The 27409-nt window shown below is 48.0% G+C and overlaps 1 protein-coding gene across 1 annotated transcript in view; it reads right to left on the bottom strand.

Moving 5' to 3' along the window:
* PPP4R3A (protein phosphatase 4 regulatory subunit 3A) overlaps positions 1-27409 on the bottom strand; it is a 76448-nt gene that overhangs the window by 5622 nt on the left and 43417 nt on the right. The window contains exons 5-14 of the mRNA XM_088455541.1: positions 25553-25630; positions 25328-25444; positions 24781-24897; positions 24536-24667; positions 23351-23453; positions 22651-22809; positions 21083-21252; positions 16460-16602; positions 12024-12214; positions 1227-1435 (exon numbers count right to left, since the gene is read on the bottom strand). Of these exons, the coding sequence (XP_088311667.1) occupies positions 1227-1435; positions 12024-12214; positions 16460-16602; positions 21083-21252; positions 22651-22809; positions 23351-23453; positions 24536-24667; positions 24781-24897; positions 25328-25444; positions 25553-25630 (1419 nt within the window). The remainder of the gene's footprint in view (positions 1-1226; positions 1436-12023; positions 12215-16459; positions 16603-21082; positions 21253-22650; positions 22810-23350; positions 23454-24535; positions 24668-24780; positions 24898-25327; positions 25445-25552; positions 25631-27409) is intronic.

Here is a 27409-nt window from a genome sequence, read left to right as displayed (position 1 = left end):
TACACCTGTATAGGCACAATACTCATACATACAGCTGGCTTACTGTCACTCTCGCCGGGCTTGCTGCAGTAATGACTGAAGTGTCAGATACACCTCTATAGGCACAATACTCATACATACAGCTGGCTTACTGTCACTCTCTCCTGGCTTGCTGCAGTAATGACTGTAGTGTCGGATACACCTCTATAGGCACAATACTCATACATACAGCTGGCTTACTGTCACTCTCTCCGGGCTTGCTGCAGTAATGACTGAAGTGTCAGATACACCTCTATAGGCACAATACTCATACATACAGCTGGCTTACTGTCACTCTCTCCTGGCTTGCTGCAGTAATGACTGTAGTGTCGGATACACCTCTATAGGCACAATACTCATACATACAGCTGGCTTACTGTCACTCTCGCCGGGCTTGCTGCAGTAATGACTGTAGTGTCAGATACACCTGTATAGGCACAATACTCATACATACAGCTGGCTTACTGTCACTCTCGCCGGGCTTGCTGCAGTAATGACTGTAGTGTCGGATACACCTCTATAGGCACACTACTCATACATACAGCTGGCTTACTGTCACTCTCTCCGGGCTTGCTGCAGTAATGATTGCAGTGTTGGATACACCTGTATAGGCACAATACTCATACATACAGCTGGCTTACTGTCACTATCTCCGGGCTTGCTGCAGTAATGATTGCAGTGTCGGATACACCTCTATAGGCACAATACTCATACATACAGCTGGCTTACTGACACTCTCTCCGGGCTTGCTGCAGTAATGACTGTAGTGTCGGATACACCTGTATAGGCTCAATACTCATACATACAGCTGGCTTACTGTCACTATCTCCGGGCTTGCTGCAGTAATGATTGCAGTGTCGGATACACCTCTATAGGCACAATACTCATACATACAGCTGGCTTACTGACACTCTCTCCGGGCTTGCTGCAGTAATGACTGTAGTGTCAGATACACCTCTATAGGCACAATACTCATACATACAGCTGGCTTACTGTCACTATCTCCGGGCTTGCTGCAGTAATGATTGCAGTGTCGGATACACCTCTATAGGCACAATACTCATACATACAGCTGGCTTACTGTCACTATCTCCGGGCTTGCTGCAGTAATGATTGCAGTGTCAGATACACCTGTATAGGCACAATACTCATACATACAGCTGGCTTACTGTCAATCTCTCGCTCACACAGGGTACATGTATAATCACCTTTGTAGTAATAGCTGCCATCTGGGGTGTGCTTTTGGAAACGGATCCTGGGGAACCAGGGGAGCCAGGGGACAACGGTAAGCTGCTTGCTGTTGATTGGCTGGTGAGGTTCGTCTTGGTCACGCCAGAAAAGGAAAGCTTAAAGCTGGAACTCTGCCGGGCAGTGAGATTTGTCTTCAAAAGCACCTCTGTCTCTTCACTCTCCTTCACTGGAAGTCAGGGGCACAATAGGTCAGTGGTGCATTCACTCATTACATGAACTACTAGAAAACCCTTAGCAATGATTATATGGTGCAAACATTGCTGTACATGACGTAAGGACCACTAACCATAGAGGCATTAATAACAGAGCCTATACCTGGGATAAGACCTCATAGGATTAAAGCCTCCAATGTCCGCTAACATCGGAAGCTAAATACAGAGGCCTCTCTGGTCTGGAGTGATAATATAGAGAAAGCAATGACCATGAAGAACATGGAAATGAGAAAGATGAATAATATAGTATCTATTACTCCACGTACACTATATATATATATATATATATATATTATATATATACATATATATATATATATATATATATATATATACACACTCACACACACACATATATACATATGTACGCAAACATATATAAATATACACACACACACTTATCAAGCTTGTAGCGACTGTCACAAAAGCTGAATTTCAGGACGATGGCACGTGTCAGGCATCACAAAACCTATAAGACAGCGACCAAGGGCGCCAATAGTGCCCAGGTAATACCAGATAAACCTACTTCTACTGATCAGTAATTAAAATATCTAATTTTTCACTTGTGATTATATTTGTTTCTAAACCCACCTGTCCCACCACTTTCCTCTTATCTCATCCCGTTACGCTGTGCGCAGGAACAGCAGAAACCTAGCTGAACAATTACACGTATTCGTAATGAAACACAAATCTTATTTTAACTGTTTTTATTTGTCACATCTATAAACAGACCAGCAGACTTTAGGGGCGATTCAGTGCGCTGGGAGGGAGCTCCTGGAGCTATTCAATTCACTGCGATATTTACCTTGTCGGGAAGCAGTTAAGTTGGAGAATGCCGGTTCTCGAGACTTAACCTGCGTGTTTAGTCGCGTGAACGGCCATTCGCCGAATGAAGTGCCGGTCACGAGTCTGTTAGTGCGGTGCTAAACTGGAAAACAGCCTTGTGGACGGCACTTTAGTCTGATTTCTCCTCGCCCCCTCGGGAGGGCACGAGAAGAAATCATTTGGTCAGCCTAACAGCGAGCTGAATTGAATCGCCCCCATTGTGTTAGTAATATCCCTGACAGAGGTCTGTATAACTGAAATGCATAGAGACTATCGTTTTACCCACTAAAGGCGCAATTTACTCTTCATCATCAGCGCTCATAGACCTTTCAGCGACATAGTTTATACCACCGTGAGGTGACAGAAATATATCACTGGATACAGATCAGTCCCAGCTAACATCCAAGGTGACGCTATACGTTTACATATTCCACCTCCTATAGCAGGGTATTCCCTGGCACAGCAAAGCCATTCGCACATTGCAGGGTATTCCCTGGCACAGCAAAGCCATTCGCACATAGCAGGGTATTCCCTGGCACAGTAGAGCCATTCACACATAGCAGGGTATTCCCTGGCACAGCAAAGCCATTCACACATAGCAGGGTATTCCCTGGCACAGTAGAGCCATTCACACATAGCAGGGTATTCCCTGGGACAGTAGAGCCATTCACACATAGCAGGGTATTCCCTGGCACAGTAGAGCCATTCGCACATTGCAGGGTATTCCCTGGCACGGTACAGCCATGCGCACATAGCAGGGTATTCCCTGGCACAATAGAGCCATTCGCACATAGAAGGGTATTCCCTGGCACGGTAGAGCCATTCGCAGGGTATTCCCTGGCACGGTAGAGCCATTCGCACATAGCAGGGTATTCCCTAGCACGGTACAGCCATGCGCACACAGCAGGGTATTCCCTGACACAGTAGAGCCATTCGCACATAGCAGGGTATTCTCTGGCACAGTAGAGCCATTTGCACATAGCAGGGTATTCTCTGGCACGGTAGAGCCATTCACACATAGCAGGGTATTCTCTGGCACGGTAGAGCCATTTGCACATAGCAGGGTATTCCCTAGCACAGTAGAGCCATTCACACATAGCAGGGTATTCTCTGGCACGGTAGAGCCATTCGCACATGCTGGGATGTGTATTTCCACAGAAAGCTAGGGTGCAGCAGGTTGTCTACCCTTTGCTACAGCATTGTGGAACTTACTGTTACAAGATACCATTTCATTTCGCATTTACTAGTATTATATACAGTCAGGTGCATAAATATTGGGACATTGACAGAATTTTCATATTTTGGCCTCTTATCACCACCACAATGGCTTTGAAATGAGACAAACAAGATGTGCTTTAACTGCAGACTTTCAGATTTACTTTGAGGTTAATTACATCCAAATCAGGTGAACGGTGTAGGAATTACAACGGTTTCTATATGTGCCTCCCACTTTTTAAGGGGCCAAAAGTAATGGGACAAACTAAACAATCCTAAATCTAACTTTCACTTTTTAATACTTTGTTGCAAATCCTTTGCAGGCAATTACAGCCTGAAGTCTGGAAGGCATAGACATCACCAGACGCTGGGTTTCATCCCTGGTGATGCTCTGCCAGGCCTCTACTGCAAATGTCTTCAGTTCCTGCTTGTTCTTGGGGCATTTTCCTTTCAGTTTTGTCTTCATCAAGTGAAATGCATGCTCAATCTGATTCAGGTCAGGGGATTCACCTCTATTCACCATTGTGGTGGTGAATAGAGGCCAAAATATGAAAATTCTGTCAATGTCCCAATATTTATGCACCTGACTGTACTTGGCACTTATAACACAATAGTGCTTGTTCAAATTTCTTAAAAAACATAAAATAATAATCAAGGGAAGGTTTTAAATAACAATTTGTAAAAACAATACTGATCATTGTGTCAGTGGTTCTCAACCCTAATCCTCAAGTACCACCAACAGGTCATGTTTTTAGGATTTCTTTTATCATGCCCAGGTGAGTTACTCTATTTGGCTGGGTCAGTAATTATCCCACCGGCTTCCACAGACAGACATCCTAAAAGATGACCTGTTAGTGATACTTGAGGGTAGTGGTTGAGACCCTGGACTAGGTCTTCGAAAGAACAGCGAAAATGAACAACCTCTAAAGAGATTACAGTACATTTAGAATATGCCGATGTATGTGAGTTGGACACTATTTCTAACGGACGAGGCAGAAATCACACAAATGGCAGAAAATCACCTTCTTCTGGTTTGTGAATTTTTGAGACGGATTCAGAGATTTCCGCAGTTCCTTTGCTTCTCATGTATGACTGAATGGTACTGGGATGCGCTAAGCCTCCCATGGTGAGCGCACACAGAGAGCCGCAACATTAGACAGATCTCCTGCAGCAATGATAGAGCTGGCACATACACAGAGAGCCGTGACATCACACAGATCTCCTGCAGCACGGATAACAAGAGATATGGTAAGAACTTACCTTTGTTATCTCTGTTTCTACGAAGTCCATAGGGTCCACAGGGTTGACCTTGGGGTATAGCTGGATCTGGATCCACGGGCACCACGCAGTTAAAGCTTTAGCTGCTCCCAGGATGCACTTGGGTCCGTCCTCCTCTATACCCCGCCCCCAGGGACCTCAGTTGGTAAGCAGCTAAGGCCGGAGGAGGAGACTAAACAGAGAGAAGGAAGACTGGAACACACAAGAAACCATACTCACAGAAATGGGAGACGGAAAACCGGTGACCAGCCACACAGCCCATTTGAAGCCAGGTGCGTCAGGGCGGGCGCCCTGTGGACCCTATGGACTTCGTAGAAACAGAGATAACAAAGGTAAGTTCTTACCATATCTCTTGTTTTCTACTTCAGGGTCCATAGGGGGTCCACAGGGTTGACCTTGCGGATGTCCCAAAGCAGTTCAACTAAGGGCGGGGACGCTCCTGTGCTGAAAGGAGTACCCGGCGCCCAAAGGATGCATCCTGAGAGGCGAAGGTGTCAAACGCATAGAACCTCAAAAACGTTTGAATTGAAGACCAAGTGGCAGCCTTACACAGCTGAACAGCGGAGGCGCCACGTCTAGCAGCCCAAGAGGGACCCACAGAACGAGTGGAATGAGCCTTAACAGAGGCTGGAACAGGTAAACCCTCCTGTGCATAAGCCTCACAAATAACGGAACGAAGCCAACGGGCTAACGTTTGCTTGTTGGCAGGCCAACCCCTCTTGTGAAAACCGAAGAGGACAAACAAAGAATCCGACTTCCTAACCGAAGCAGTCCGGTCCACATAGATTCTAAGTGCCCGGACTACATCTAAGGAAGCCTCACCAGCTGAAAGATCAGGTGACTGAAAAGCTGGCACAACAAGTTCCTGATTAATGTGGAACTTTGAGACCACTTTGGGCAAAACCTCAGGACGAGTGCGGAGCACCGCTCTGTCCTGGTGAAAAATCAGAAAAGGAGGGCGACAGGAAAGCGCCCCCAATTCTGACACCCTCCTGGCAGAAGCAATTGCCAGGAGAAAAACAGTCTTAAACGTCAGCCACTTGAGCTCCACCGACTGAAGCGGCTCAAAAGGAGTACCCTGCAAGACCCGTAGTACCACCGCCAAGTCCCAAGGAGCCACCGGAGGCACGAAGGGAGGCTGGATCCTGAGAACACCTTGGAAAAAGGTGTGAACATCTGGCAGTGTAGCAATCCGTCGCTGAAACCACACGGACAAAGCAGACACATGAACCTTCAGAGAGGCCAGGCGTAAGCCGAGGTCCAAACCCGATTGAAGAAACGCCAAGATTCTGGAAACCCGGAACACCTGCAGATCATAGTTTCTGGATTCACACCACTGAAAATAAGTGCGCCACACCCTGTGGTAAATCCGCGCGGAAGCAGGCTTGCGTGCCCTAAGCATGGTACCAATGACCGAACTGGAGAAACCCCTAGACCTCAAGACGGCTGTCTCAAGAGCCACGCCGTCAAAGACAGCCGACCCAGATCCGGGTAAAGGCAGGGCCCTTGAGACAACAGGTCCCGACGCTGAGGAAGAAGGTACGGAGCGTTGATGGAGAGGCACCTCAGATCGGAGTACCAAGGACGTCTGGGCCACGTCGGAGCTAAAAGGAAGAGCGTGCCGCCGTCCTGCTTGAATTTCCGCAGAACCCGAGGAAGCAGGGATATCGGAGGAAACAGATACGCCAGGTGAAACGTCCATTTCACCGACAGTCCGTCTACCAGACAGGCGCCTGCGTCTCTTGTCCTTGACCCGTAAACGGGCAACTTGTGATTGTGACGGGAGGCCATCAAGTCCAGCTCCGGCAGGCCCCACCTGTCCACGAGTAGCTGAAACACCTCTGGGTGAAGCAACCATTCCCCGGGATGCACGTCGTGACGTCTGAGGAAGTCCGCCTCCCAATTGAGGACTCCGGGAATGAAGACTGCCGAGATCGCTGGAATGTGACACTCAGCCCAAGCAAGAATGCGAGACACCTCCGACATTGCTGCCCGACTGCGAGTTCCCCCTTGGTGGTTGATGTACGCCACCGTGGTGGCGTTGTCGGACTGCACCTGTACCGCCCTTCCGTGAAGAGCGGGGCCGGATGACTGCAGGGCCCTGTATACTGCCCGCAGTTCCAGGATGTTGATGGGGAGAAGTGCTTCTTCCGCGGACCAACGACCCTGAAGCGATAATGAGCCGGTCACTGCCCCCCAACCCCGGAGACTGGCATCCGTCGTGAGCAGGACCTAGTCCGGGATCCAAAACGGGCGCCCCTCGACCAGATGCGCTGTCTGAAGCCACCAAGCCAAAGACTGCCGAACCTCCGGGGACAACACCAGCATCTGAGAGCGGATCCGGTGAGGTAACCCGTTCCATTCCGATAGAATCAGCCCCTGCAGGGGCCGGGAATGGAACTGGGCAAATTCCACCATGTTGAATGTCAACACCATGGACCCCAGAACTCTCATAGCCGAATGGACCGACAGGCGGCAACTACTCAGGCAACTGTGTATCCGCAGCTGCAGGGAGGAGACCTTCTCCGAAGTCAGGAAAATCCGTTGGTGACGAGAATCCAGCAGGGCTCCCAAATGAACCATCCGCTGTGATGGAATCAGGGAGGACTTTTTCCAATTTATCAGCCACCCGTGCGCTTGCAGGCAAGCGATCGTCAGGTGGAGATGTTGAAGCAGTACCTCCGGGGAGCTCGCCAGCAACAGGAGATCGTCCAGATGCGGCAGCAGCCTTACATTCTGGTTCCGAAGATGTGCGGCCATGACTGCCATAATCTTCGTGAACACCCTCGGTGCCGTGGAGAGGCCAAAGGGTAGCGCCCGGAACTGAAAATGATGTTGAAGGATAGCGAACCTCAGATACCGCTGGTGCGAAGGTGCTATCGGAACATGGAGGTAGGGGTCCTGGATATCCAGGGACACCATGTAATCCCCCGGTTCCATCGCCAGAATGATGGAACGTAACGTTTCCATCCTGAACTTGGGAACTCTGAGGAATTTGTTCAGAGACTTCAAGTTGAGGATAGGGCGATGAGAACCAATGGGTTTCTGCACCAGAAACAGAGAAGAATAGTACCCCGTCCCTCGTTGTAATTGAGGAACGGGAACAATGACCCCTGCTTTCAGCAAGGACTCTATAGCTTCCTGAATCTGTAAAGTCTTGGTCGTATCCTGAGAAGGACTCGTGCAGAAAAACTGGTGGGGCGGTCTGTGCCGAAAAGACAGGGCGTACCCCTGGGAGACCACTTCTCGAACCCAGGCATCCGTGGTGGTATTGTGCCAGCACTGGGCAAATAGAAGAAGTCGGCCTCCCACTCTGGGGTCCCCCAGAGGGAGGCCCGTCCCATCAGGCAGAAGGTTTATCCTCCGGCTTGGAAGAAGGGCGCCTGGCACTCCAGGCCTGCTTCTTGGGCTTAGAAGCGGCCTTGGTCGCCGATTGCCTCGGGAAGGACTGACCTTTGGCCTTGCCCTGAACCCGAAAGGACCGAAAGGCAGAGCTCCGTACTTTGGTAGGTGCAGAAGCCGAAGGGAGGAAAGCTGATTTAGACTTAGCTAGAGTATCCACAATTTTGTCCAAGTCTGGACCAAAAAGCAACTCCCCATTAAAAGGTAAGGCCACCAGTCCCTTTTTGGAGTCTGCGTCAGCTCTCCAAGGCCTCAGCCACAAGGACCGACGCGCCGACACAGCTGCAGCCGACACCCGAGAGGTCAGCAGGCTTGCATCTAACGATGCTTCCCCAATGTAGGAAGCCGCATCCCTCATTTGTCCTATCAACGCTCTCTGGATCTCCGGAGCATCTTCCGGAAAGGTATCCTCCAAGGCGTTGGCCTAGCTCTCGATGGCCTTAGCCACCCAAGAGATGGCCATGGACGGACGGGCAACCGCCCCCGAGAGAGAGTAGATAGACTTTAAACAAGTCTCCACTTTCCTGTCCGTGGGATCTATCAGGGACGAGATCGACGGCAAAGGCAGTGTAGCGCTTTTAATTAAGCGGGTAACGTGGGAATCCACGGCAGGCGGAGTTTCCCACTTCCTGCAATGAGCCTCAGGAAAAGGATAGTTTGAAGCCAACCGTTTCTGCGGTTGGAACCTCTTGCTGGGCAACTGCCAGGCCCCTGCCATATGATCCGTTAACTGATCAGACAGGGGAAAAACCGTCAAAGCTACCATGGCCTTCTTAAAATTAGGGTACTTCGACCTGGGAGCCGGCGCATCCTCCTCTATATTAAGGATGGCCCGCACCGCCCTAACCAATGCCGGTACATTAATGGAGGACTTAGCCTCCACCTCCTGGGCCCCAGTATCCGAGTCAGAGTCTTCATGGATCTCCCCGTCATCCGAAGACACGTCCGTGTCCGTAAACTGTGCCGCCAATGAAGCCGAAACGGTTCGCTTGGACGTCATTGGTGGCAAATCACTGTGCAACATAGTTTGAAAGGCCGATGACGAAGCCGCCAGGCTCTGAACAGAGCTGGAGAGGACATCCACCCAGGGAGGGGGTACCGTTTGAGGATACCCCTGAAACGGTACCATCGACTGCTGTGGTACCGTGGGAGATTGCACGTACACAGGCAAACCCGCATAAGGACCCACAGTCTGAGACCCGGGAGGAGACTGCAACAGACGCGTCATGCCCGGGGAACGGGGGATGGTAGGCTGGGGCAACGCCCTAGAAGGGCCCGCAGTCGGGACCGCCAGCCGGTCCGCGATCGACGCCAGCACTTGTGTAAACATCGCCCACGGAGGATCCTGCGCCACTGGGGGTTTAGAGGGACCAGGTACCAGCTGGCACCGTCCGCACAGACCGTCCTGAGACAAATCCGCCCCGTCAACCCCTGCCGAACAGCGTTGGCAGGAAAACAACACAGGAGCCACGGAGCGCTCCTTCTCCTCATCAGACATGACACAAAACTTTTGCAATAAAAAATGTATCACCGAAAAGAGGTAAAGGCGTATAACACCTGCGCACTCCCAAGTATGCAACACAAACAATCTGGTACTGAGTAGCACACCGCACACCGCAGTATGTGACGGACCTCACAAATACGTAGATCTATATAAGTGAGGTATACAGAAAGAACACCCCTCCCCCACGCACCTGCGGGCCGTAGGAGAATGAAAGGGATAGGTAAAAAGCTGACAGTAAGTAGAAAAAGCACAGACAGCAGCACTAGCAATAGTCACATACCATGCAGGAAGTTATACTCACTGCACCTTCAGCTACAATCAACCTCCCAGATTCAGTGTCTGGGAGGGCTCTAGCGCTGCGAACACTGTCCTTTGCAGGGGGAGAGGTACGCAGGGGGACTGGTCCACTGTATCCGCCTGGGAGCTCTGCGATGCTGCCTGGAAGATGGCCGCCGGAGAGCACTGAGGAGGAGTGGCCAGGAGATAACAGCCCAGCGACGCCAGCACACGAGAGAAGGCGCGCTGGGCTGAGGGGACACTAAAGCAGGAAAGGCTGCCTCCCCTGCTAGTAAAAACCCCCGGGGAAGCCGGTTCCCCGCCGGTACTTACACCCCGGGGGCCAGCGGTCACGCTGGGTATTCCTGAAGAGGGGGAGCCCGCCGCCGCTACTAGCGCCGCCGGTCTTTCCCCAGAGACCGGCGGCTGAAAGACTGCATTTTTCTTCCCCCGCCTGCAGCGCGAAGCGCTACACGCGGCTTACCTGGCCCCGTAGAATCCGACAGCAGTCAGTGGGAGCTCCCGGAGCCACGCTAGTACTGACTCCGGGGTCCCGCTGCGATCCCCAGATCAGTACTGGCGTCGCAGCGCCAGCGGGGTTGTTGGACGTCCAGATGGACAGTCTTATGCTGCCGCTCTGAAGATAGTAAAAAATAAAATAATAAAATCTTCTTTTTTGCAAAAAATTTAAATTAAAGCTTAGGGGCTGCTTATGCAGCCCCACTGCCCAGGGTGACCCGACTCCGGCCGGGCACCAACTAAAACTGAGGGGCCTGTGGTCGGGGGCGGGGTATAGAGGAGGACTGACCCAAGTGCATCCTGGGAGCAGCAAAGCTTTAACTGCGTGGTGCCCGTGGATCCAGATCCAGCTATACCCCAAGGTCAACCCTGTGGACCCCCTATGGACCCTGAAGTAGAAAGAGCTGGCACATACACAGAGAGCCGTGACATCACACAGATCTCCTGCAGCATGGATAGAGCTGGCACATACACAGAGAGCCGTGACATCAGGGAGATCTCCTGCAGCAATGACAGAGCTGGCACATACACAGAGAGCCGTGACATCACACAGATCTCCTGCAGCAAGGATAGAGCTGGCACATACACAGAGAGCCGTGACATCACACAGATAACCTGCAGCAAGGATAGAGCTGGCATATACACAGAAAGCCGTGACATCACACAGATCTCCTGCAGCAAGGATAGAGCTGGCACATACACAGAGAGCCGTGACATCACAGAGATCTCCTGCAGCAAGGATAGAGCTGGCACATACAGAGAGCCGTGACATCACACAGATCTCCTGCAGCAAGGATAGAGCTGGCACATACACAGAGAGCCGTGACATCAGGGAGATCTCCTGCAGCAATGACAGAGCTGGCACATACACAGAGAGCCGTGATGATGGCTACTCTCGTATGGGGAGGTTAGGAGCGCTGTGGTCACAATGATCTTTGGAGCAGCCAGTATTGCAACCACATTACATGTGACTTTGAATCAGGCCCTTTATCTATATTTCACTTTATTCTACATTTCAGAATACAGGGGTCTGGTACAACATAATAGATGTAAATCAGTATTTCTCCAGAGGTGCCTAGGGACTCTCACCTCTGAGGAGACCAGGATGTGCTAGAACACTGCCGCGTGGTTGGCTCGGCCAGGTTTATTGCTATTTTACTGCTACAGAAACAGACATATAGCTGTTAGTCTGGTCAGTAGCCAACATCCGATGACCAGATTTTTTTGCAGTACGCTAAAAATTGATCCGATAATTTATTTATTTTTGGTCACTTCTCAGACTCTGAGAAGTCTGAAGTCTTTGGAGGCACAAACTGAGATATCGGTTCGGATTACACATATTGCTGCGCGCTTGGGCAGCTTGTGGGTTAACTATTTAAACCAAGTAGCCGTAAGTTGCGCAGGCTGTGGACCAGCCACCTAGAGAATAGGGTAAAAGCAAGTAGGACAGACACTGCATGAATCTCAAAACAGACTTCTAAAAATGAGGTTCTGGATATTGGGACTCGCCGACAGATACCTACATTTCTTCCGTTCCATGAACTTGCTGATGGGGTCCATCAGATCATCACTGCTCTTTATTTTGTCAGAAGGAAGCACCAATGGATCTCCATCCTCAATGTCGTCCTCGTCTGTGTTAAACCACATTTCCTCCTCATCCTCTATGGAGCGGGCGTCTCGCCTGTACCGGTGATTCCGGAGAATGGATCGCATGCTGCGGGACAAAGCGGTAAACCCATCAGCAACAGGTCAGTGAGAATGTATGGGAAGTAACATGAAGAATGGCAGGTGTCTGTGTCGTATACAAAGCATTGCATGAGATGACGTAATAATAAACAGTAATACATGTATCGTGTAGCTGAATTCTGTGTTAGGTTTTGGGTATTCTCCCCCGGATTAGCAGGTTTTTGGTGTTTTTTTGTATTTTAAGAAGGGGGCTCACTGGGACCTTGGGCTAAAAATATTCACCAGGAATTTGGACACAAGGTGTAAAGCTGCTTAGCCTCCATATTCCCTAGTCTGCTGGTAGTCTGTAATCTGCCTAACCAAGCCACACAAGACCTAACGGAGAGGAACAAAATGAGAGGAAAAATTACATTCTTTGGCAACAATTAACTTTGTAACTTAATAAGTACAAAAAAAAATAGAGATGAAAAATAGGGTGGGTGCCAAGTCTCCCCCCCTCCCCCCAATAAATTCAGAGAAAAAGAGTCTAATCAGAAAGTATCCTCTTGAGGGACACTTGGACCTGGAGACATCCCGAAGCTTCCCCTATGATTGGGTGTGCTCACGCGTTCCCATGCACAGCGCCATCCGTACAGAACTATGGCTATAAAATCATTGACACGGCAGAACTTTGTAAAACATTTCACAATCAGTTTCAGGAACAGGTCCTCTACAGATAAGGTCTCAAGAGTCCAGCAACAGCCAACAAGTGAAGCAATCCCTCCTCCTCTGAAGCGGAAGCAATCCCTCCTCCTCTGAAGCGGAAGCAATCCCTCCTCCTCTGAAGCGGAAGCAATCCCTCCTCCTCTGAAGCGGAAGCAATCCCTCCTCCTCTGAAGCGGAAGCAATCCCTCCTCCTCTGAAGCGGAAGCAATCCCTCCTCCTCTGAAGCGGAAGCAATCCCTCCTCCTCTGAAGCCTGACCTAGACTAGAGATTTAATCACAAGATCCTGATTTTATTGGCATCTGGGTGCCACTTTAGGCCAAAGGGTGTGGGGCTTTGTTCCAAGAACAGACCCCTCATTAAAATGAGTTGTAAGACAGAACCCACAACTAAGGTGCTAAGGCTGAAAGAAAAGTTGTTTTCTGAGTAATAAGTTTCACAACCAGCGAATCCGAAGGGTTTGAGAGAAGAATGTTGTAAAGTCTTTCCAATACAAGGGGCGAATGGAGGACTTTGTGGAGGTTGTACAGTAACAAAGCAGACAAAGAGCGAGAAGATCTGAACCTATAAAGAATTGTCTCATACTTCTGTCCACAACCTGCTGCGAAAAGGGAAGAAATGAGGCAACTACAAGGAGGTGTTACACATTTTCTTCTCACACCAGACGTTACATAATCTTCCACACCCTATAATGAGGCTTCCTAGCCTTGAGCATGGTCCAGACACTCTATCGGAGAAGCCCGCTGCCTTAAGAATCAGGTCCTCAACAGCTACAGCGTTATGGCCAGCAGTTCTAGATTGTAAAACAGTCCCTGACTCTACAGATTCTGCCTTGGAGCATCTTACTAATAATAATAATGATGATTATGTATTGTCCTTGCTAAAAATCACTCAGTGAGATGCTATCATGTCTGCTGAAACACTTAAGGATGTAGTGACCATTCTCAGGGGAGTATAGCAGCATGCTAGGAAAACTGGCTTCCTATTAAATTCACCGCTGAACTTGGCGCAACACAGGAATTGCTGGTTTCCCTTATCGCAAAGGTGGTTTTGATGCTTCCCTGATGATTGATGTATGACACAGACGCAGTATTGTCTAACTGGAAATTTATGGACTTTCCTCATAATAGAGGATGTCCGCTAACTAGAGCATCTACCACCACTACACGTACTAGTACTTGTAATCGGGAGCTTGGAGGACCCCTGTTGAGGTTGTGGATTCTCTGCCACCAGAGGAGCAACGGACATGCTCTTTAGTCTGATGAACCGGCAGGTCAAATGGTGGTGTCCGTCGTACTATTCGATAGGAACCACACACATTGTATTTCCTCCAAGGTCAATACCATCTTTCCTAGGACCTTCATGTAAAACGTCACAGACATCTGTCTTGAGAGCCAATAGAGCTTACAGTTCCTATAAGTGTTTCTTAGCTTCAATAACGCTTTCTCCTGTTGTGTGTCGAACAAGAGTCCTAGGCAAAAAAAAAAACACAGTTGCTGACCCACCCATAATCTGGGCCATCTCTCAGACATGGGCCTGGAGCAAGATCAGGGACCCTGCTTTGATCGTGTGTATGGAAGGTTAGTTAGCTCCCCAGACCCTCAAAAAATAGCCATATCTGACATGGTTAATTGTGAGCACCATTGCAGTTGAAAAGGTAAAGTTCACAATTGAAAATGAGCCTCAAACTGTGATCTGGAAAGACACTGGTGTCCTCTGCAGACTTGAACATGCAGGTAGGCATCCTTAATGTCCACAGAGACAATGAACTTGTGCAGCTCAATGATGTTTATGACAAATCTCAAAGACTCCATCTTAAACCAGTTGAGCCAAAGCAGAGTGTTTACAGGGATTTTAAGTAATATTGGCTGAGCGGTAGTTGCCTTGTTTTTCTGTAGGAAGACTGGTGGTGACAAATCCCCTGGGAGGAGACTTCAATAGACCTACGATACACTGATCATCTAATCTCTTCACCAAGGCATCTGAAGTGGAAGTGACCAGTTATCCAGGGAAACTGGCTCTCCTTACAAGTGCCAAGCCTGTTTTTCTTTCATTGTGGTCCTCTGGACATTTGGCAGAGCATGGTTCTCTATACAATGGACCCCTAGCTTTACCTACAGAATTAAAGGACAAAAACATTGGACCCCTCATTTTGGAATATTGCCAGGTAAAAAGGAAGTCTCTCCCTAAGGGCCTGGTTAATAATCTTATCCCGCCATGGTCCAAATAAGACATTACCTGGGAAAAGTCGGGACTCTAAACCCTCAGGCAGGCCGAGACTATGGAAGGCTGAAATCCTAGTTCCAATGAGCCCAGCATGAATAGAACAATGTCCCCAGACATTCGGATACCGCAGGAATACCAGGCAGCTGCTCCGACCAGCTCTCCACCGTCTTGTTACCCTAAGCTAAGGCGGGTTTTACCAGAGGTACTACTGCAACAAATACAGACTTATGGATGGCTCCAGGTTTTGTTCTGTGCAATTCTGAGGTACTCCTCTAATCAGATATGACAAAGTATGAAGGGAGAGAAAGGATAGCCACAGTGCATGAAAGGGGCAGGATAGGTGGGTGGTGTTAACTGATAAATAACCACAATAAATCACATGTCCTGACTGACTGATTCATCAACAGCCAGCCCAAACCCCTGGACCTAGAGACATGAAAATCAGAAAGTATATTCCTTCCATGATGTAGGTGCCCACTAAGAAGGGATTCTTTGAATTTTGACTCCTAAGGGAGTGAAAGGGGCTAAAATGTTCCTTCCCCTGTGCAGTGTCCTGCCTGACTGTCTCATTATGGCTGCAGCACAGATCATATTCAAATCACCAACTGTCACCCAAAGTCCTGCCAAACATCACTGGCAGTTGGTGCGGCTCCTCTATTTGTATAGTGAGAAAAGGGAATGTGTTACTACAGAGGTGAGGGAGGGGAATGTGTTACTACACAGTTGAGGGAGGGGAGTATCAAATGTGTTAATACGAGGTGAAGATTGGGAATGTGTTACAACATTGGCGAGGGAGGGGGATGTGTTACTACAGGGGTGAGCTGGTGTAATGTGTTCCTACAGGGGTTAGAGGGGGTAATGTGTTACTACAAAGCTGAGTGAGAATAAGTTACTCCATGTGAGGTGAGGGGAATGTCGAATGTGTTACAACACGGGGCCGAGGGAGGGAAATATGTTACAGAGGTGAGGGAGTGGAATGTGTTAGTACACAGGTGAGGGAGGGTAATGTCTTACTATAGATGTGAAGGATTAATGTGTTATTGGAGTGGTGAGTTGGAAATGAAAAAGTGAAACCGGGTACATCAACGAGTCCTTTATATTGAAAGTTGGTGGTGCTCCCCAGGAGTAATGTAATATATACATACAGATGTGTCCTACATCTTTGCTACAGCCACGCTAAAAAGCCCCTCTTGGCGCTCCAGGTCCCGTGAGACTCTGCTAGCGCTGGCGTGTTTTTGGCCAAAAACATGTCTAAGTGGCAATGTGATGTGACGAGGATGCACCAGCAGACTGTGCTGATTAATGTGATATGTGACACCTGTAATATTATAAAGCACACAGTACCTGTCTAGCTTGGGGTTGTCTTGCCTTTCACGTTGCTGATCATATCGCAGTTTAAGTCCTTTGAAGGTCTGTACATAATCCACATCCTCCAATGCTTTCCAGTAATTCTCAATTATATGAGAAGTTAATGATTTTACATCCTCCTGGAAGACACAAGTATAGTACTAAGTACTGGACACATGAGAGTCTCAGCATCAGGAAAACCACACACAACGCAGGGTGCACTGGATGCAAAAAGGTTTTCAGCCTATCCAAGTACAATTCTCTTTAGTGCACAGCAAAGTGGTTTACCAGCCTGTATTCATTGTATGTTCCCTTATTTCTGTGAAGCATAAATATTTACAAATGTCCTTTTTATAGAACCTAATTTCTATGGTGCTAGTAAGCCTGCTTCCCGTGTTCAGCATTTAGTACAGTTCCATTGTTTCCCCTGTGATGGGCACAATAAAGCAGACAGTCTTTACTTTACTGTCCCTTTAACTGAACAATCTGAAGGCGTACACTGTATAACAAAAATACACAATCTACTGAAAACCATACTCACAGAAAAGGTATTGTTACATGTTTAGTGGGGTTTCCACCTACAAATGACCACTTTATTGGTTTGTACAAGCCCTCCTGCAACTTTTACCGCACAACTTTTTTTTGTAACTTCCCTCTGATTTCGGCTACGTCTTCCTACGTACAGATAGCGTTGTTTGTTTCTCACTCCCTGGGATACTGCTCCCAGCTGGTCTGCTATGCAGAACGCACAGCACAGCCTGTCCCATGGAAACAAACATAAACAGCTCTGCTAAAAGCTTTGGCAGGATATGTACTAGCCGATATATCTGAGTAATCAGTGGATAACCCTTTAGGCTCTGTGGTGCCAAAACTTTCATGAACCACGGCGCCCTAGAGTATCAGCATCTTTCTCCCAGCAGCCCTAGGCCAAAGGTTTCTTAAAGAGAAATTCAGCAACAAGTGTCCTCCTAACTGGCCATGGTCATCCTGAGGGTCAGTTATGTGGTGGGGACAGGGATGTGCTGACCTGTCATCCTGAGTGTCAGATATGTGGTGGTGGACAGGGATGTGCTGACCTGTCATCCTTAGGGTCAGTTATGTGATGAGGACAGGGATGTGCTGACCTGTCATCCTTAGGGTCAGTTATGTGATGGGGACAGGCTTAGGGTCAGTTATGTGGTGAGGACAGGGATTTGCTGACCTGTCATCCTTATGGTCAGTTATGTGGGGAGGACAGGGATGTGCTCACCTGTCACCCTTAGGGTCAGTTATGTGGTGAGGATAGGAATGTGCTGACCTGTCATCCTGAGGGTCAGATATGTGGTGGTGGACAGGGATGTGCTGACCTGTCTTCCTTAGGGTCAGTTATGTGGTGAGGATAGGGATGTGCTGATCTGTCATCCTTAGGGTCAGTTATGTGTTGGGGACAGGGATATGCTGACCTGTCATCCTTAGGGTCAGTTATGTGGTGGGGACAGGGATGTGCTGACCTGTCATCCTTAGGGTCAGTTATGTGGTGGGGACAGGGATGTGCTTACCTGTCATCCTTAGGGTCAGTTATGTGGTGGGGACAGGGATGTGCTGACCTGTCATCCTTAGGGTCAGTTATGTGGTGGGTACAGGGATGTGCTGACCTGTCATCCTTAGGGTCAGTTATGTGGTGGGGACAGGGATGTGCTCACCTGTCATCCTTAGGGTCAGTTATGTGGTGGGGACAGGGATGTGCTGACCTGTCACCCTTAGGGTCAGCTATGTGGTGGGGACAGGGATGTGCTGACCTGTCACCCTTAGGGTCAGTTATATGGTGGGGACAGGGATGTGCTGACCTGTCATCCTTAGGGTCAGTTATGTGATGAGGACAGGGATGTGCTGACCTGTCATCCTTAGGGTCAGTTATGTGGTGGGGGACAGGGATGTGCTGACCTGTCATCCTTAGGGTCAGTTATGTGGTGGGGGACAGGGATGTGCTGACCTGTCATCCTTAGGGTCAGTTATATGGTGAGGACAGGGATGTGCTGACCTGTCACCCTTAGGGTCAGTTATGTGGTGAGGACAGGGATGTGCTGACCTGTCATCCTTAGGGTCAGTTATGTGGTGGGGACAGGGATGTGCTGACCTGTCATCCTTAGGGTCAGTAATGTGGTGGGGACAGGGATGTGCTTACCTGTCATCCTTAGGGTCAGTTATGTGGTGGGGGACAGGGATGTGCTGACCTGTCATCCTTAGGGTCAGTTATGTGGTGAGGACAGGGATGTGCTGACCTGTCATCCTTAGGGTCAGTTATGTGGTGGGGACAGGGATGTGCTGACCTGTCATCCTTATGGTCAGTTATGTGGTGAGGACAGGGATGTGCTGACCTGTCATCCTAAGGGTCAGTTAAGTGGTGGGGACAGGGATGTGCTGACCTGTCACCCTTAGAGTCAGTTATATGGTGAGGACAGGAATGTGCTGACCTGTCACCCTTAGGGTCAGTTATATGGTGGGGACAGGGATGTGCTTACCTGTCATCCTTAGGGTCAGATATGTGGTGGGGGACAGGGATGTGCTGACCTGTCATCCTTAGGGTCAGATATGTGGTGGGGGACAGGGATGTGCTGACCTGTCATCCTTAGGGTCAGTTATGTGGTGGGGACAGGGATGTGCTGACCTGTCATCCTTAGGATAGAGAACAAAAAAAACTACCGCACCGGTTAGTCTCGATATACCCCTTCTAATATATATTTAAATTTTTATAAGGGGTATGCTACCTTCTGCCAGTAAACAGAGCTATATTAAAGAGGGAAAAGAAAGGCAGTATAATGGTGCACTGTTCGAGAAGAAATAATTAAAAAATTAACCTTTATTAGGTATTCATTAAAATAATACCCCTGTAGTAAAATATTTATAGTAAGCTTAGCAAAATATTAAACAAATGAATAGAATACATTTAAAATTTATTGATATAAATGTAATGCACTTAGTGTCTCACCCGTATTAAGTGAGCTCAATATTAGAGTCAATCATTTAACAAAATTATTAAATACATTTATATTCGATATTCATCTCATATTGTTGCTCATTGATCATAATAAACAAGAATACTCAATATTCATCTCATATTACTGCTTGTTGATCAGAATAGACAGGGATTATTCTTTCAGATAGCAACTTTATTAAATTAATGTTACATTAGATTGTTACAACCCAATGTTGCTTTTCAGTGGATACATATATCTTCTGTTCAAAATAACAAGATTTTCCCTGTTGCTTATATAGTGAGTATCCAAGAGCAAACCATGTGAGTATGGAAATAAAAAAATATGAGATCCTATAGCAGTGGTTTTGGACTGTGCTAGTATATCAAATGTCTCACGATGATCACTGTGTTATCCAGCTGCCTTAAGTCATATAAATCCTTATTAGTTCATTTGTTGAATATTACAGCTGCTACAGTGAGATTTACATATGATACACATACATCGGCAATAGACGCTGATGTATGTGTATCATATGTAAATCTCACTGCAGCAGCTGTAATATTCAACAAATGAACTAATAAGGATTTATATGACTTAAGGCAGCTGGATAACACAGTGATCATCGTGAGACATTTGATATACTAGCACAATCCAAAACCACTGCTATAGGATCTCATATTTTTTTATTTCCATACTCACATGGTTTGCTCTTGGATACTCACTATATAAGCAACAGGGAAAATCTTGTTATTTTGAACAGACGATATATGTATCCACTGAAGAGCAACATTGGGTTGTAACAATCTAATGTAACATTAATTTAATAAAGTTGCTATCTGGGAGAATAACCCATCTATTCTGATCAACAAGCAGTAATATGAGATGAATATTGAGTATTCTTGTTTATTATGATCAATGAGCAACAATATGAGATGAATATCGAATATTAATTTATTTAATTATTTTTTTAAATGATTGACTCTAATATTGAGCTCACTTAATATGGGTGAGACACTAAGTGCATTACATTTATATCAATAAATTTAAAATTTATTCTATTCATTATTTGTTTAATATTTTGCTAAGCTTACTATAAATATTTTACTACAGGGGTATTATTTTAATGAATACCTAATAAAGGTTAATTTTTTAATTATTTCTTCTCGAACAGTGCACCATTATACTGCCTTTCTTTTCCCTCTTTAATATAGCTCTGTCATCCTTAGGGTTAGCTATGTGGTGGGGGACAGGGTTACGCTTCTATTGTCCACATATTAATGATTGCCAGCCCCAGGACTGGTTTTGCCTATCATACTGGGCCACCAACCCATGGCACCCCAGCAAATGCCCCATGGCAAGTTAAGGTTCCACGGCACCCAGTTTGGGAACCACTGCTTTAGCTTTATAAAAAAAAGCCTGGGCAAATCTCTGCATGGGTTATTGTGTGCACTTATTTATCTGTGTGACGCCCTAGATAACTAGAAGAGAACATACTGGATGGTCTTCTCCAAATGTGATATATATATATATATATATATATATTTTTTTTTTTTTTGTTTGTTTATGAAAAAAAATACTTTTTTGAGCCTAAATCATTCACAGACGCATAAAACAACCCAGCAAGAAGTATAGAGTTATATACAACGTAAAACAGACCACTCACCACCCGGACATGTTCGAAGATTTCGATAATTGCGGAGTTCAGGAGGTTATACCGGGAACCATTATTGAGAAACGATTTAACCACGGGTTCAAACAGGAAACTTTTCACTATGTATCTGTTGTAGAACTCATCCTTCAGGCCGACGATCTTCCGCATGAACCGCAGTGCGCCTGTCATAGCGAGAGAGAGACTTTAGGGCAGGCGGTAACACACAGGGATACAATGTTACACTATGAGATGCTCTTACTGAGCTCTGCAGACTTACAGCCGACACAGAGTTACAGCGCTGTTATAGCGCCACTTAGCGCCAAGAGAACCGACATTTATCAAGTTATGGTGCGCGCCAATGATGCTGGCGTCCATGTTCTATTTCATCATAAAGTATTATTAGTGCACTGTGCTGTGATTATACTTCTTCTTGTGATCTGAATGCATGTCGCTACAGTTACAGCACTAAGGGGGAGATGTATCAAACCTTCTAGAGTGTAGAGAAGGACGAGTGTCAGTTACCCACAGCCACTAATCAGTTTCATTGTATCAGTTTATAGAATGTACTTGATAATTGCTAGTTTGTAGCTGATTGGTTGCTTGTTTCGCAGGCTTGATACATCTGCCCTGAGGCTGTATGCCCGCACAGTAAGGTGGAAGCACGGGTTGACGCTGTACGCCCGCACAGTAAGGTGGAAGCACGGGTTGAGGCTGTACGCCCGCACAGTAATGTGGAAGCACGGGTTGAGGCTGTACGCCCGCACAGTAATGTGGAAGCACGGGTTGAGGCTGTACGCCCGCACAGTAAGGTGGAAGCACGGGTTGAGGCTGTACGCCCACACACAGGAAGGTGGAAGCACGGGTTGAGGCTGTACGCCCGCACAGGAAGGTGGAAGCACGGGTTGAGGCTGTACGCCCGCACAGTAATGTGGAAGCACGGGTTGAGGCTGTATGCCCGCACAGTAAGGTGGAAGCACGGGTTGAGGCTGTACGCCCGCACAGGAAGGTGGAAGCACGGGTTGAGGCTGTACGCCCGCACAGTAATGTGGAAGCACGGGTTGAGGCTGTACGCCCGCACAGTAAGGTGGAAGCACGGGTTGAGGCTGTACGCCCGCACAGTAAGGTGGAAGCACGGGTTGAGGCTGTACGCCCGCACAGTAAGGTGGAAGCACGGGTTGAGGCTGTACGCCCGCACAGTAAGGTGGAAGCACGGGTTGAGGCTGTACGCCCGCACAGTAAGGTGGAAGCACGGGTTGAGGCTGTATGCCCGCACAGTAAGGTGGAAGCACGGGTTGAGGCTGTATGCCCGCACAGTAAGGTGGAAGCACGGGTTGAGGCTGTACGCCCGCACAGTAAGGTGGAAGCACGGGTTGAGGCTGTATAAGGAAGCTTGGCCGCCACAATATTTCATTACAGAAAACACCAAGTAAAGGGAAACAACCGTCACGTGGCCAGTCAGATATGGGCCCAGAGAAAGGCTACATACACTGTGTGTATGGGGCAGGTGCACCAGGGCACCATGACATAACCAGCGGGCACCACAAGGGGGCACACAATGATGCAGTGTTTGAGGAACTCACACAGGGCCAGAAAGGAATGCACGGATGACATCAGCACCAGCGCTCTCCGCAGTATGTCCTTGTTGATGATGTAATTCTTTATGTGATAGGTATGATGCTCAACACAAAACGTCAGCAGCTCCAGGATCAGTGCCAGCAGCTGGGCCGTCTGGAAATCATCTGAGGGGGGAACAAGACAGATATCACACACTGCAGACTGGACACTGGATTACTGCTCACTAGTCTGACTCTACAGCTGGCAAATGGGGGAACAAGCGCATTTGTGCCTCCCCAGCAGATATCCTGGAAGATTTACATACACAAAGTAACACAACTATAACAATGTATGTGCTTAAACAGAACTGGCAGCTGACCTGTCCCTTCATACTCATTGGTCGTGCATCTCTTTAGGTAGTAGAGCGCCAGTGAGCGAGCGCTGAGAACATGTCTGTAACACTACATAAAGTGACAATGGTTCCCCAGTAGTCACACTACCAACCAGTTACCTGACCAGTGCAGGGCCTCACCCACTCTAGCATAGACCAGTAAAGCTTGATGTCTGCCACATAGCTGGCTGGGTAACTCTGGGCCATGCCTAGAATGGACAGTATTTCTATTATACCTTGGCGTCCTTCAGCCTAGAGACAGGGCCTACACTTATATGTAAATGTAAGTTATAGGACAAGACATCCCCAATAGTGAGAGCAGGCTGTTCTCTGACCTTTGCTGGGCCTCTCCTCTGTAGTGTTGGCCAGTAAGGGGGCAGTAAGGACGTGCATGCAGTGTTTGTAGAAGAAACCTAAGAATTCCGTCTTCTCTGTTTTCTAAGAAAACAAATAAAAATTGTTTTAGTTCCTGATGAATGTGAACCTGCTAAGTAACGAACAGGTGATCCTAAAACATCAACAGCAGCTACACTGGGCTCACCATGCACTGAGGATAGTCTGGAAAGGATGCAGGGACAGAAATGATGCAGATTAATGTACACGGAATAGGGTGGCACAGTACAGACCAAAGGCAAGGGTGGGCAGAGCAGGCAGGCAGGGGTGGGCAGGGCAGAGGCAGGCAGGGCAGAGGGAGGCAGAGGTGAGCAGAGCAGAGGTAGGCAGAGCAGAGGGATGCAGGGCAGAGGAAGGCAGGGGCGAGCAGAGCAGAGGGAGGCAGGGGCGGGCAGGGCAGAGGCACCAGGTGAGGGCAGAGTAGAGGGAAGCAGGGGCGGGCAGGGCAGAGGCAGGCATGGCAGTGGGAGGCAAGGGCAGGCAGAGCAGAGGGTGGAAGGGGTGGGCAGAGCAGAGGGAGGCAGGAATGGGCAGGGCAGAGGGAGGCAGGAGCGGGCAGGGCAGAGGGAGGCAGGAGCGGGCAGGGCAGAGGGAGGCAGGAGCGGGCAGGGCAGAGGGAGGCAGGAGCGGGCAGGGCAGAGGGAGGCAGGAGCGGGCAGGGCAGAGGGAGGCAGGAGCGGGCAGGGCAGAGGGAGGCAGGAGCGGGCGGGGCAGAGGGAGGCAGGAGCGGGCGGGGCAGAGGCACCAAGTGAGGGCAGAGCAGAGGGAGGCCGGGGTGGGCAGAAAGAGAATGAGAAGTGAATAGACAGGGGGCATACATAAATTATATAAGGGTCTGGGTGGTACAGCACAGTACAATAAGTGTCATGGCATGTACAGTACATCAGAGGTGTGGGAAGGCACCAAGACACATGCATTGGTACGGTACAGTACACCGACAGACAGTGAATGGAAAGGTAAGACAATACAGTACAGTGCCAATGGATACAGTGAATGGGGGTTACCACAGTCCAACAGAAAGAGCCGGGAGCTTAGGAGGGGCAGAATAGCACAGAACAGAACAGAGATAATGTGGAGAAACAGCACAGGGCATAGAATCAAATCATTTAGATGCAGCGTGTTCTTACACTGGTTGTGGCAAGCATGTTATCTGGATCTACTAAGGTCCGCAAGAGGCCAGTGAGCTGCACAGCGCCTCCCAGCTCGGGGTCTGTGTCACAAATCATGTGCTCAATTATCAGATTAATCAGCAAGATGTCCTAACGAGGAGAGGAAAAAACGGGTATTAGTGTCAGTAATATGACATGTTACATATAAACCTCCAAACTCTAATTCCACCCCCCCCAATGGATGAATGAGAAAAGATATTTACATCATCGTTCTGCTGAGACTCCTGCATCACAAACTCCCGGACCATGGATGGGTTGTATTCAACCAAGTAGGAGAATATATCGGTGGCTGCACTGCGGACTTGTGTGTCGTCCATACCCTGAGGGTGTACAAAGACAATGTATAAGTGAGTGCGTCATTCCCCAGAGGACAGCGCTGTCAACACTGCTTTACTATACGATCCCCCCCCCCCCCCGATACATTCACTCCGCACCACCCCAACCTTTTTCCCTATTCCTCACCTCTCCCTCCCCCACTGTCTCTATCTCTCCTGATCATTATTCTCTCCTGTGTATCACTGACACTGGTGGGAAGGGCCAGAGGTCCGGCCGACTGTCTTTTCATTTCAGGGTGATGACATCATTTTTATCAGCAGTCGATATTATATAGAACTGTATGAATCAACTTGTGGATGTTCAATGATGCTGGAAACAGTTCAATAACAAATGGACAGGAACAAGAGCACTATGAAGGGTCACCGCAAAGCTGGAGCAACAGACGTACAGTGACCCTTACAGTAAGTTACTTACTAGAATGACTTCCAGGGCGGGCAGGATGCCCATGTTAGACAGCGTCTTGAAGAACGCATCTCTGTTTTGAGGTTGTAATGTTTGGGAGAAAGCACAGAACTCTTTCAGAAAATTCACCTGAAATGCAAAATAGAAGATTAGATCCTGCTACGATAATTATAATCAGGATAAGTACAGCGGTGTATTAGAACGGGAAGGAGGGGATGGATTCTTGCTCACACGTACCAGCTCCTGCCTCTTCCCGTCATCGGTCGCTTCATCTGTGAGGTGCGCAAATAATTCTGTTAGAAACTTTTCATCTTCCTACAGCAGGAAAAGAGAATTACAGACAATAACTGGTATAGATAATCAGAAATGATACCTTTATAACCTAGCAGGTCACTATGCACTGTGCTCTTGTAGAGCGCTCACAAGAGATTACATTTGTAGTCAGCACTAGAGAAGACACCAGGAGTCATTGTAATGTTGATACAGGTGTATTTCCTGTGCAGGCCTGAGGTCACTATGCACTGTGCTCTTGTAGAGATTACATTTGTAGTGAGCACTAGAGAAGACACCAGGAGTCATTATAATGATGATACAGGTGTATTTCCTGTGCAGACCTGAGGTCACTATGCACTGTGCTCTTGTAGAGATTACATTTGTAGTCAGCACTAGAGAAGACACCAGGAGTCATTATAATGATGATGATACAGGTGTATTTCCTGTGCAGGCCTGAGGTCACTATGCACTGTACTCTTGTAGAGATTACATTTGTAGTCAGCACTAGAGAAGACACCAGGAATCATTATAATGATGATACAGGTGTATTTCCTGTGCAGACCTGAGGTCACTATGCTCTGTGCTCTTGTAGAGATTACATTTGTAGTCAGCACTAGAGAAGACACCAGGAGTCATTATAATGATGATACAGGTGTATTTCCTGTGCAGGCCTGAGGTCACTATGCACTGTACTCTTGTAGAGATTACATTTGTAGTCAGCACTAGAGAAGACACCAGGAGTCACTGTAATGTTGATACAGGTGTATTTCCTGTGCAGATCTGAAAGGCTTCTACCTCTCCATAAAATTATAAGCTGGTTCATAATTTTATTTTCGCCCATTTATCAAGAAAGAAGAAAGGGTACAGCAGACACAAGGTAATCGCTAAAGCCATGGATTTCTCGGAGAGGAGAACCCAGAGAATCCCAATGACAGATAGCGGCACTGAAACCATGAAACAAAGGCTGCGCTGGAAATGTTTAAGGAACAAGTCACTTGTATGAACTTTGGGGTGTACAACGCATCTCCATACTGGACCAATCTTCCTGCATCAGTGTGACTGGAGCATCTATAGGAGGACCTGCTCCTTTATCTGACCCCGAGTCTGTGGCTTGTCTATCACCCTGCTCGTACCATGACTCTGTCCCTGTAACAAGCAGCCGTCTTCAATTACGCAAACACACGTGTGAAAAGATCAGCACACGCATCTCCTGAAATGGTCTGTGCTGCTGTAAAGTCTTATAGTTCAGATTGCCTATCCTGTCCTCTACTGGACAGAATAGGCAAATGCCAGCGCACAGACTAACCGAAGATGAACGCTTATAAAGCTGATCTAACTCCAGCCAAAGGCACCTTAAAGTGATAACTGATGAGCTAGGTATCATGAGGAGAGCATTACCAGACAGGGAGTCCTGATTCTGATGTGGGAGGAAAGCAACAAAGAGCCAGTAACTTTGCACCGTGGTAGAACCATGCTGCACTGCAGGGAGTGGGTGGGTGGGTGTATGGAGCAGATTTAAATTGTGCAGAGAGAGAGTTAAGGAGCGTACACACTAGATGATATTTTGCACGATTTGCCCAATCTCGGCGCATCGGAACGACAAATCGTATAAAATATGTCCAAATCGTCAGTGTCCATTCACGATCAGGATGCGCGTACCTGCGGGTCGTACATCGCATCTTAAGAACTTGCCTACAGCAGGAAAGATCTGCCAATCTCATGCACGACGTGCTGGAAATAGGTAAAGATGCACGATAGATCGTTGGAAAGATTGGACACTTTTTAGAACCATGTCGTGTCTTGGAGTGCCAAGGAGCGTTC

This window comes from Taudactylus pleione, unplaced genomic scaffold (assembly GCF_031769625.1).
Source record: "Taudactylus pleione unplaced genomic scaffold, aTauple2 ptg000660l, whole genome shotgun sequence".
NCBI classification, from domain to species: domain Eukaryota; kingdom Metazoa; phylum Chordata; class Amphibia; order Anura; family Myobatrachidae; genus Taudactylus; species Taudactylus pleione.
This window is presented reverse-complemented; position numbering and strand designations above follow the sequence as displayed.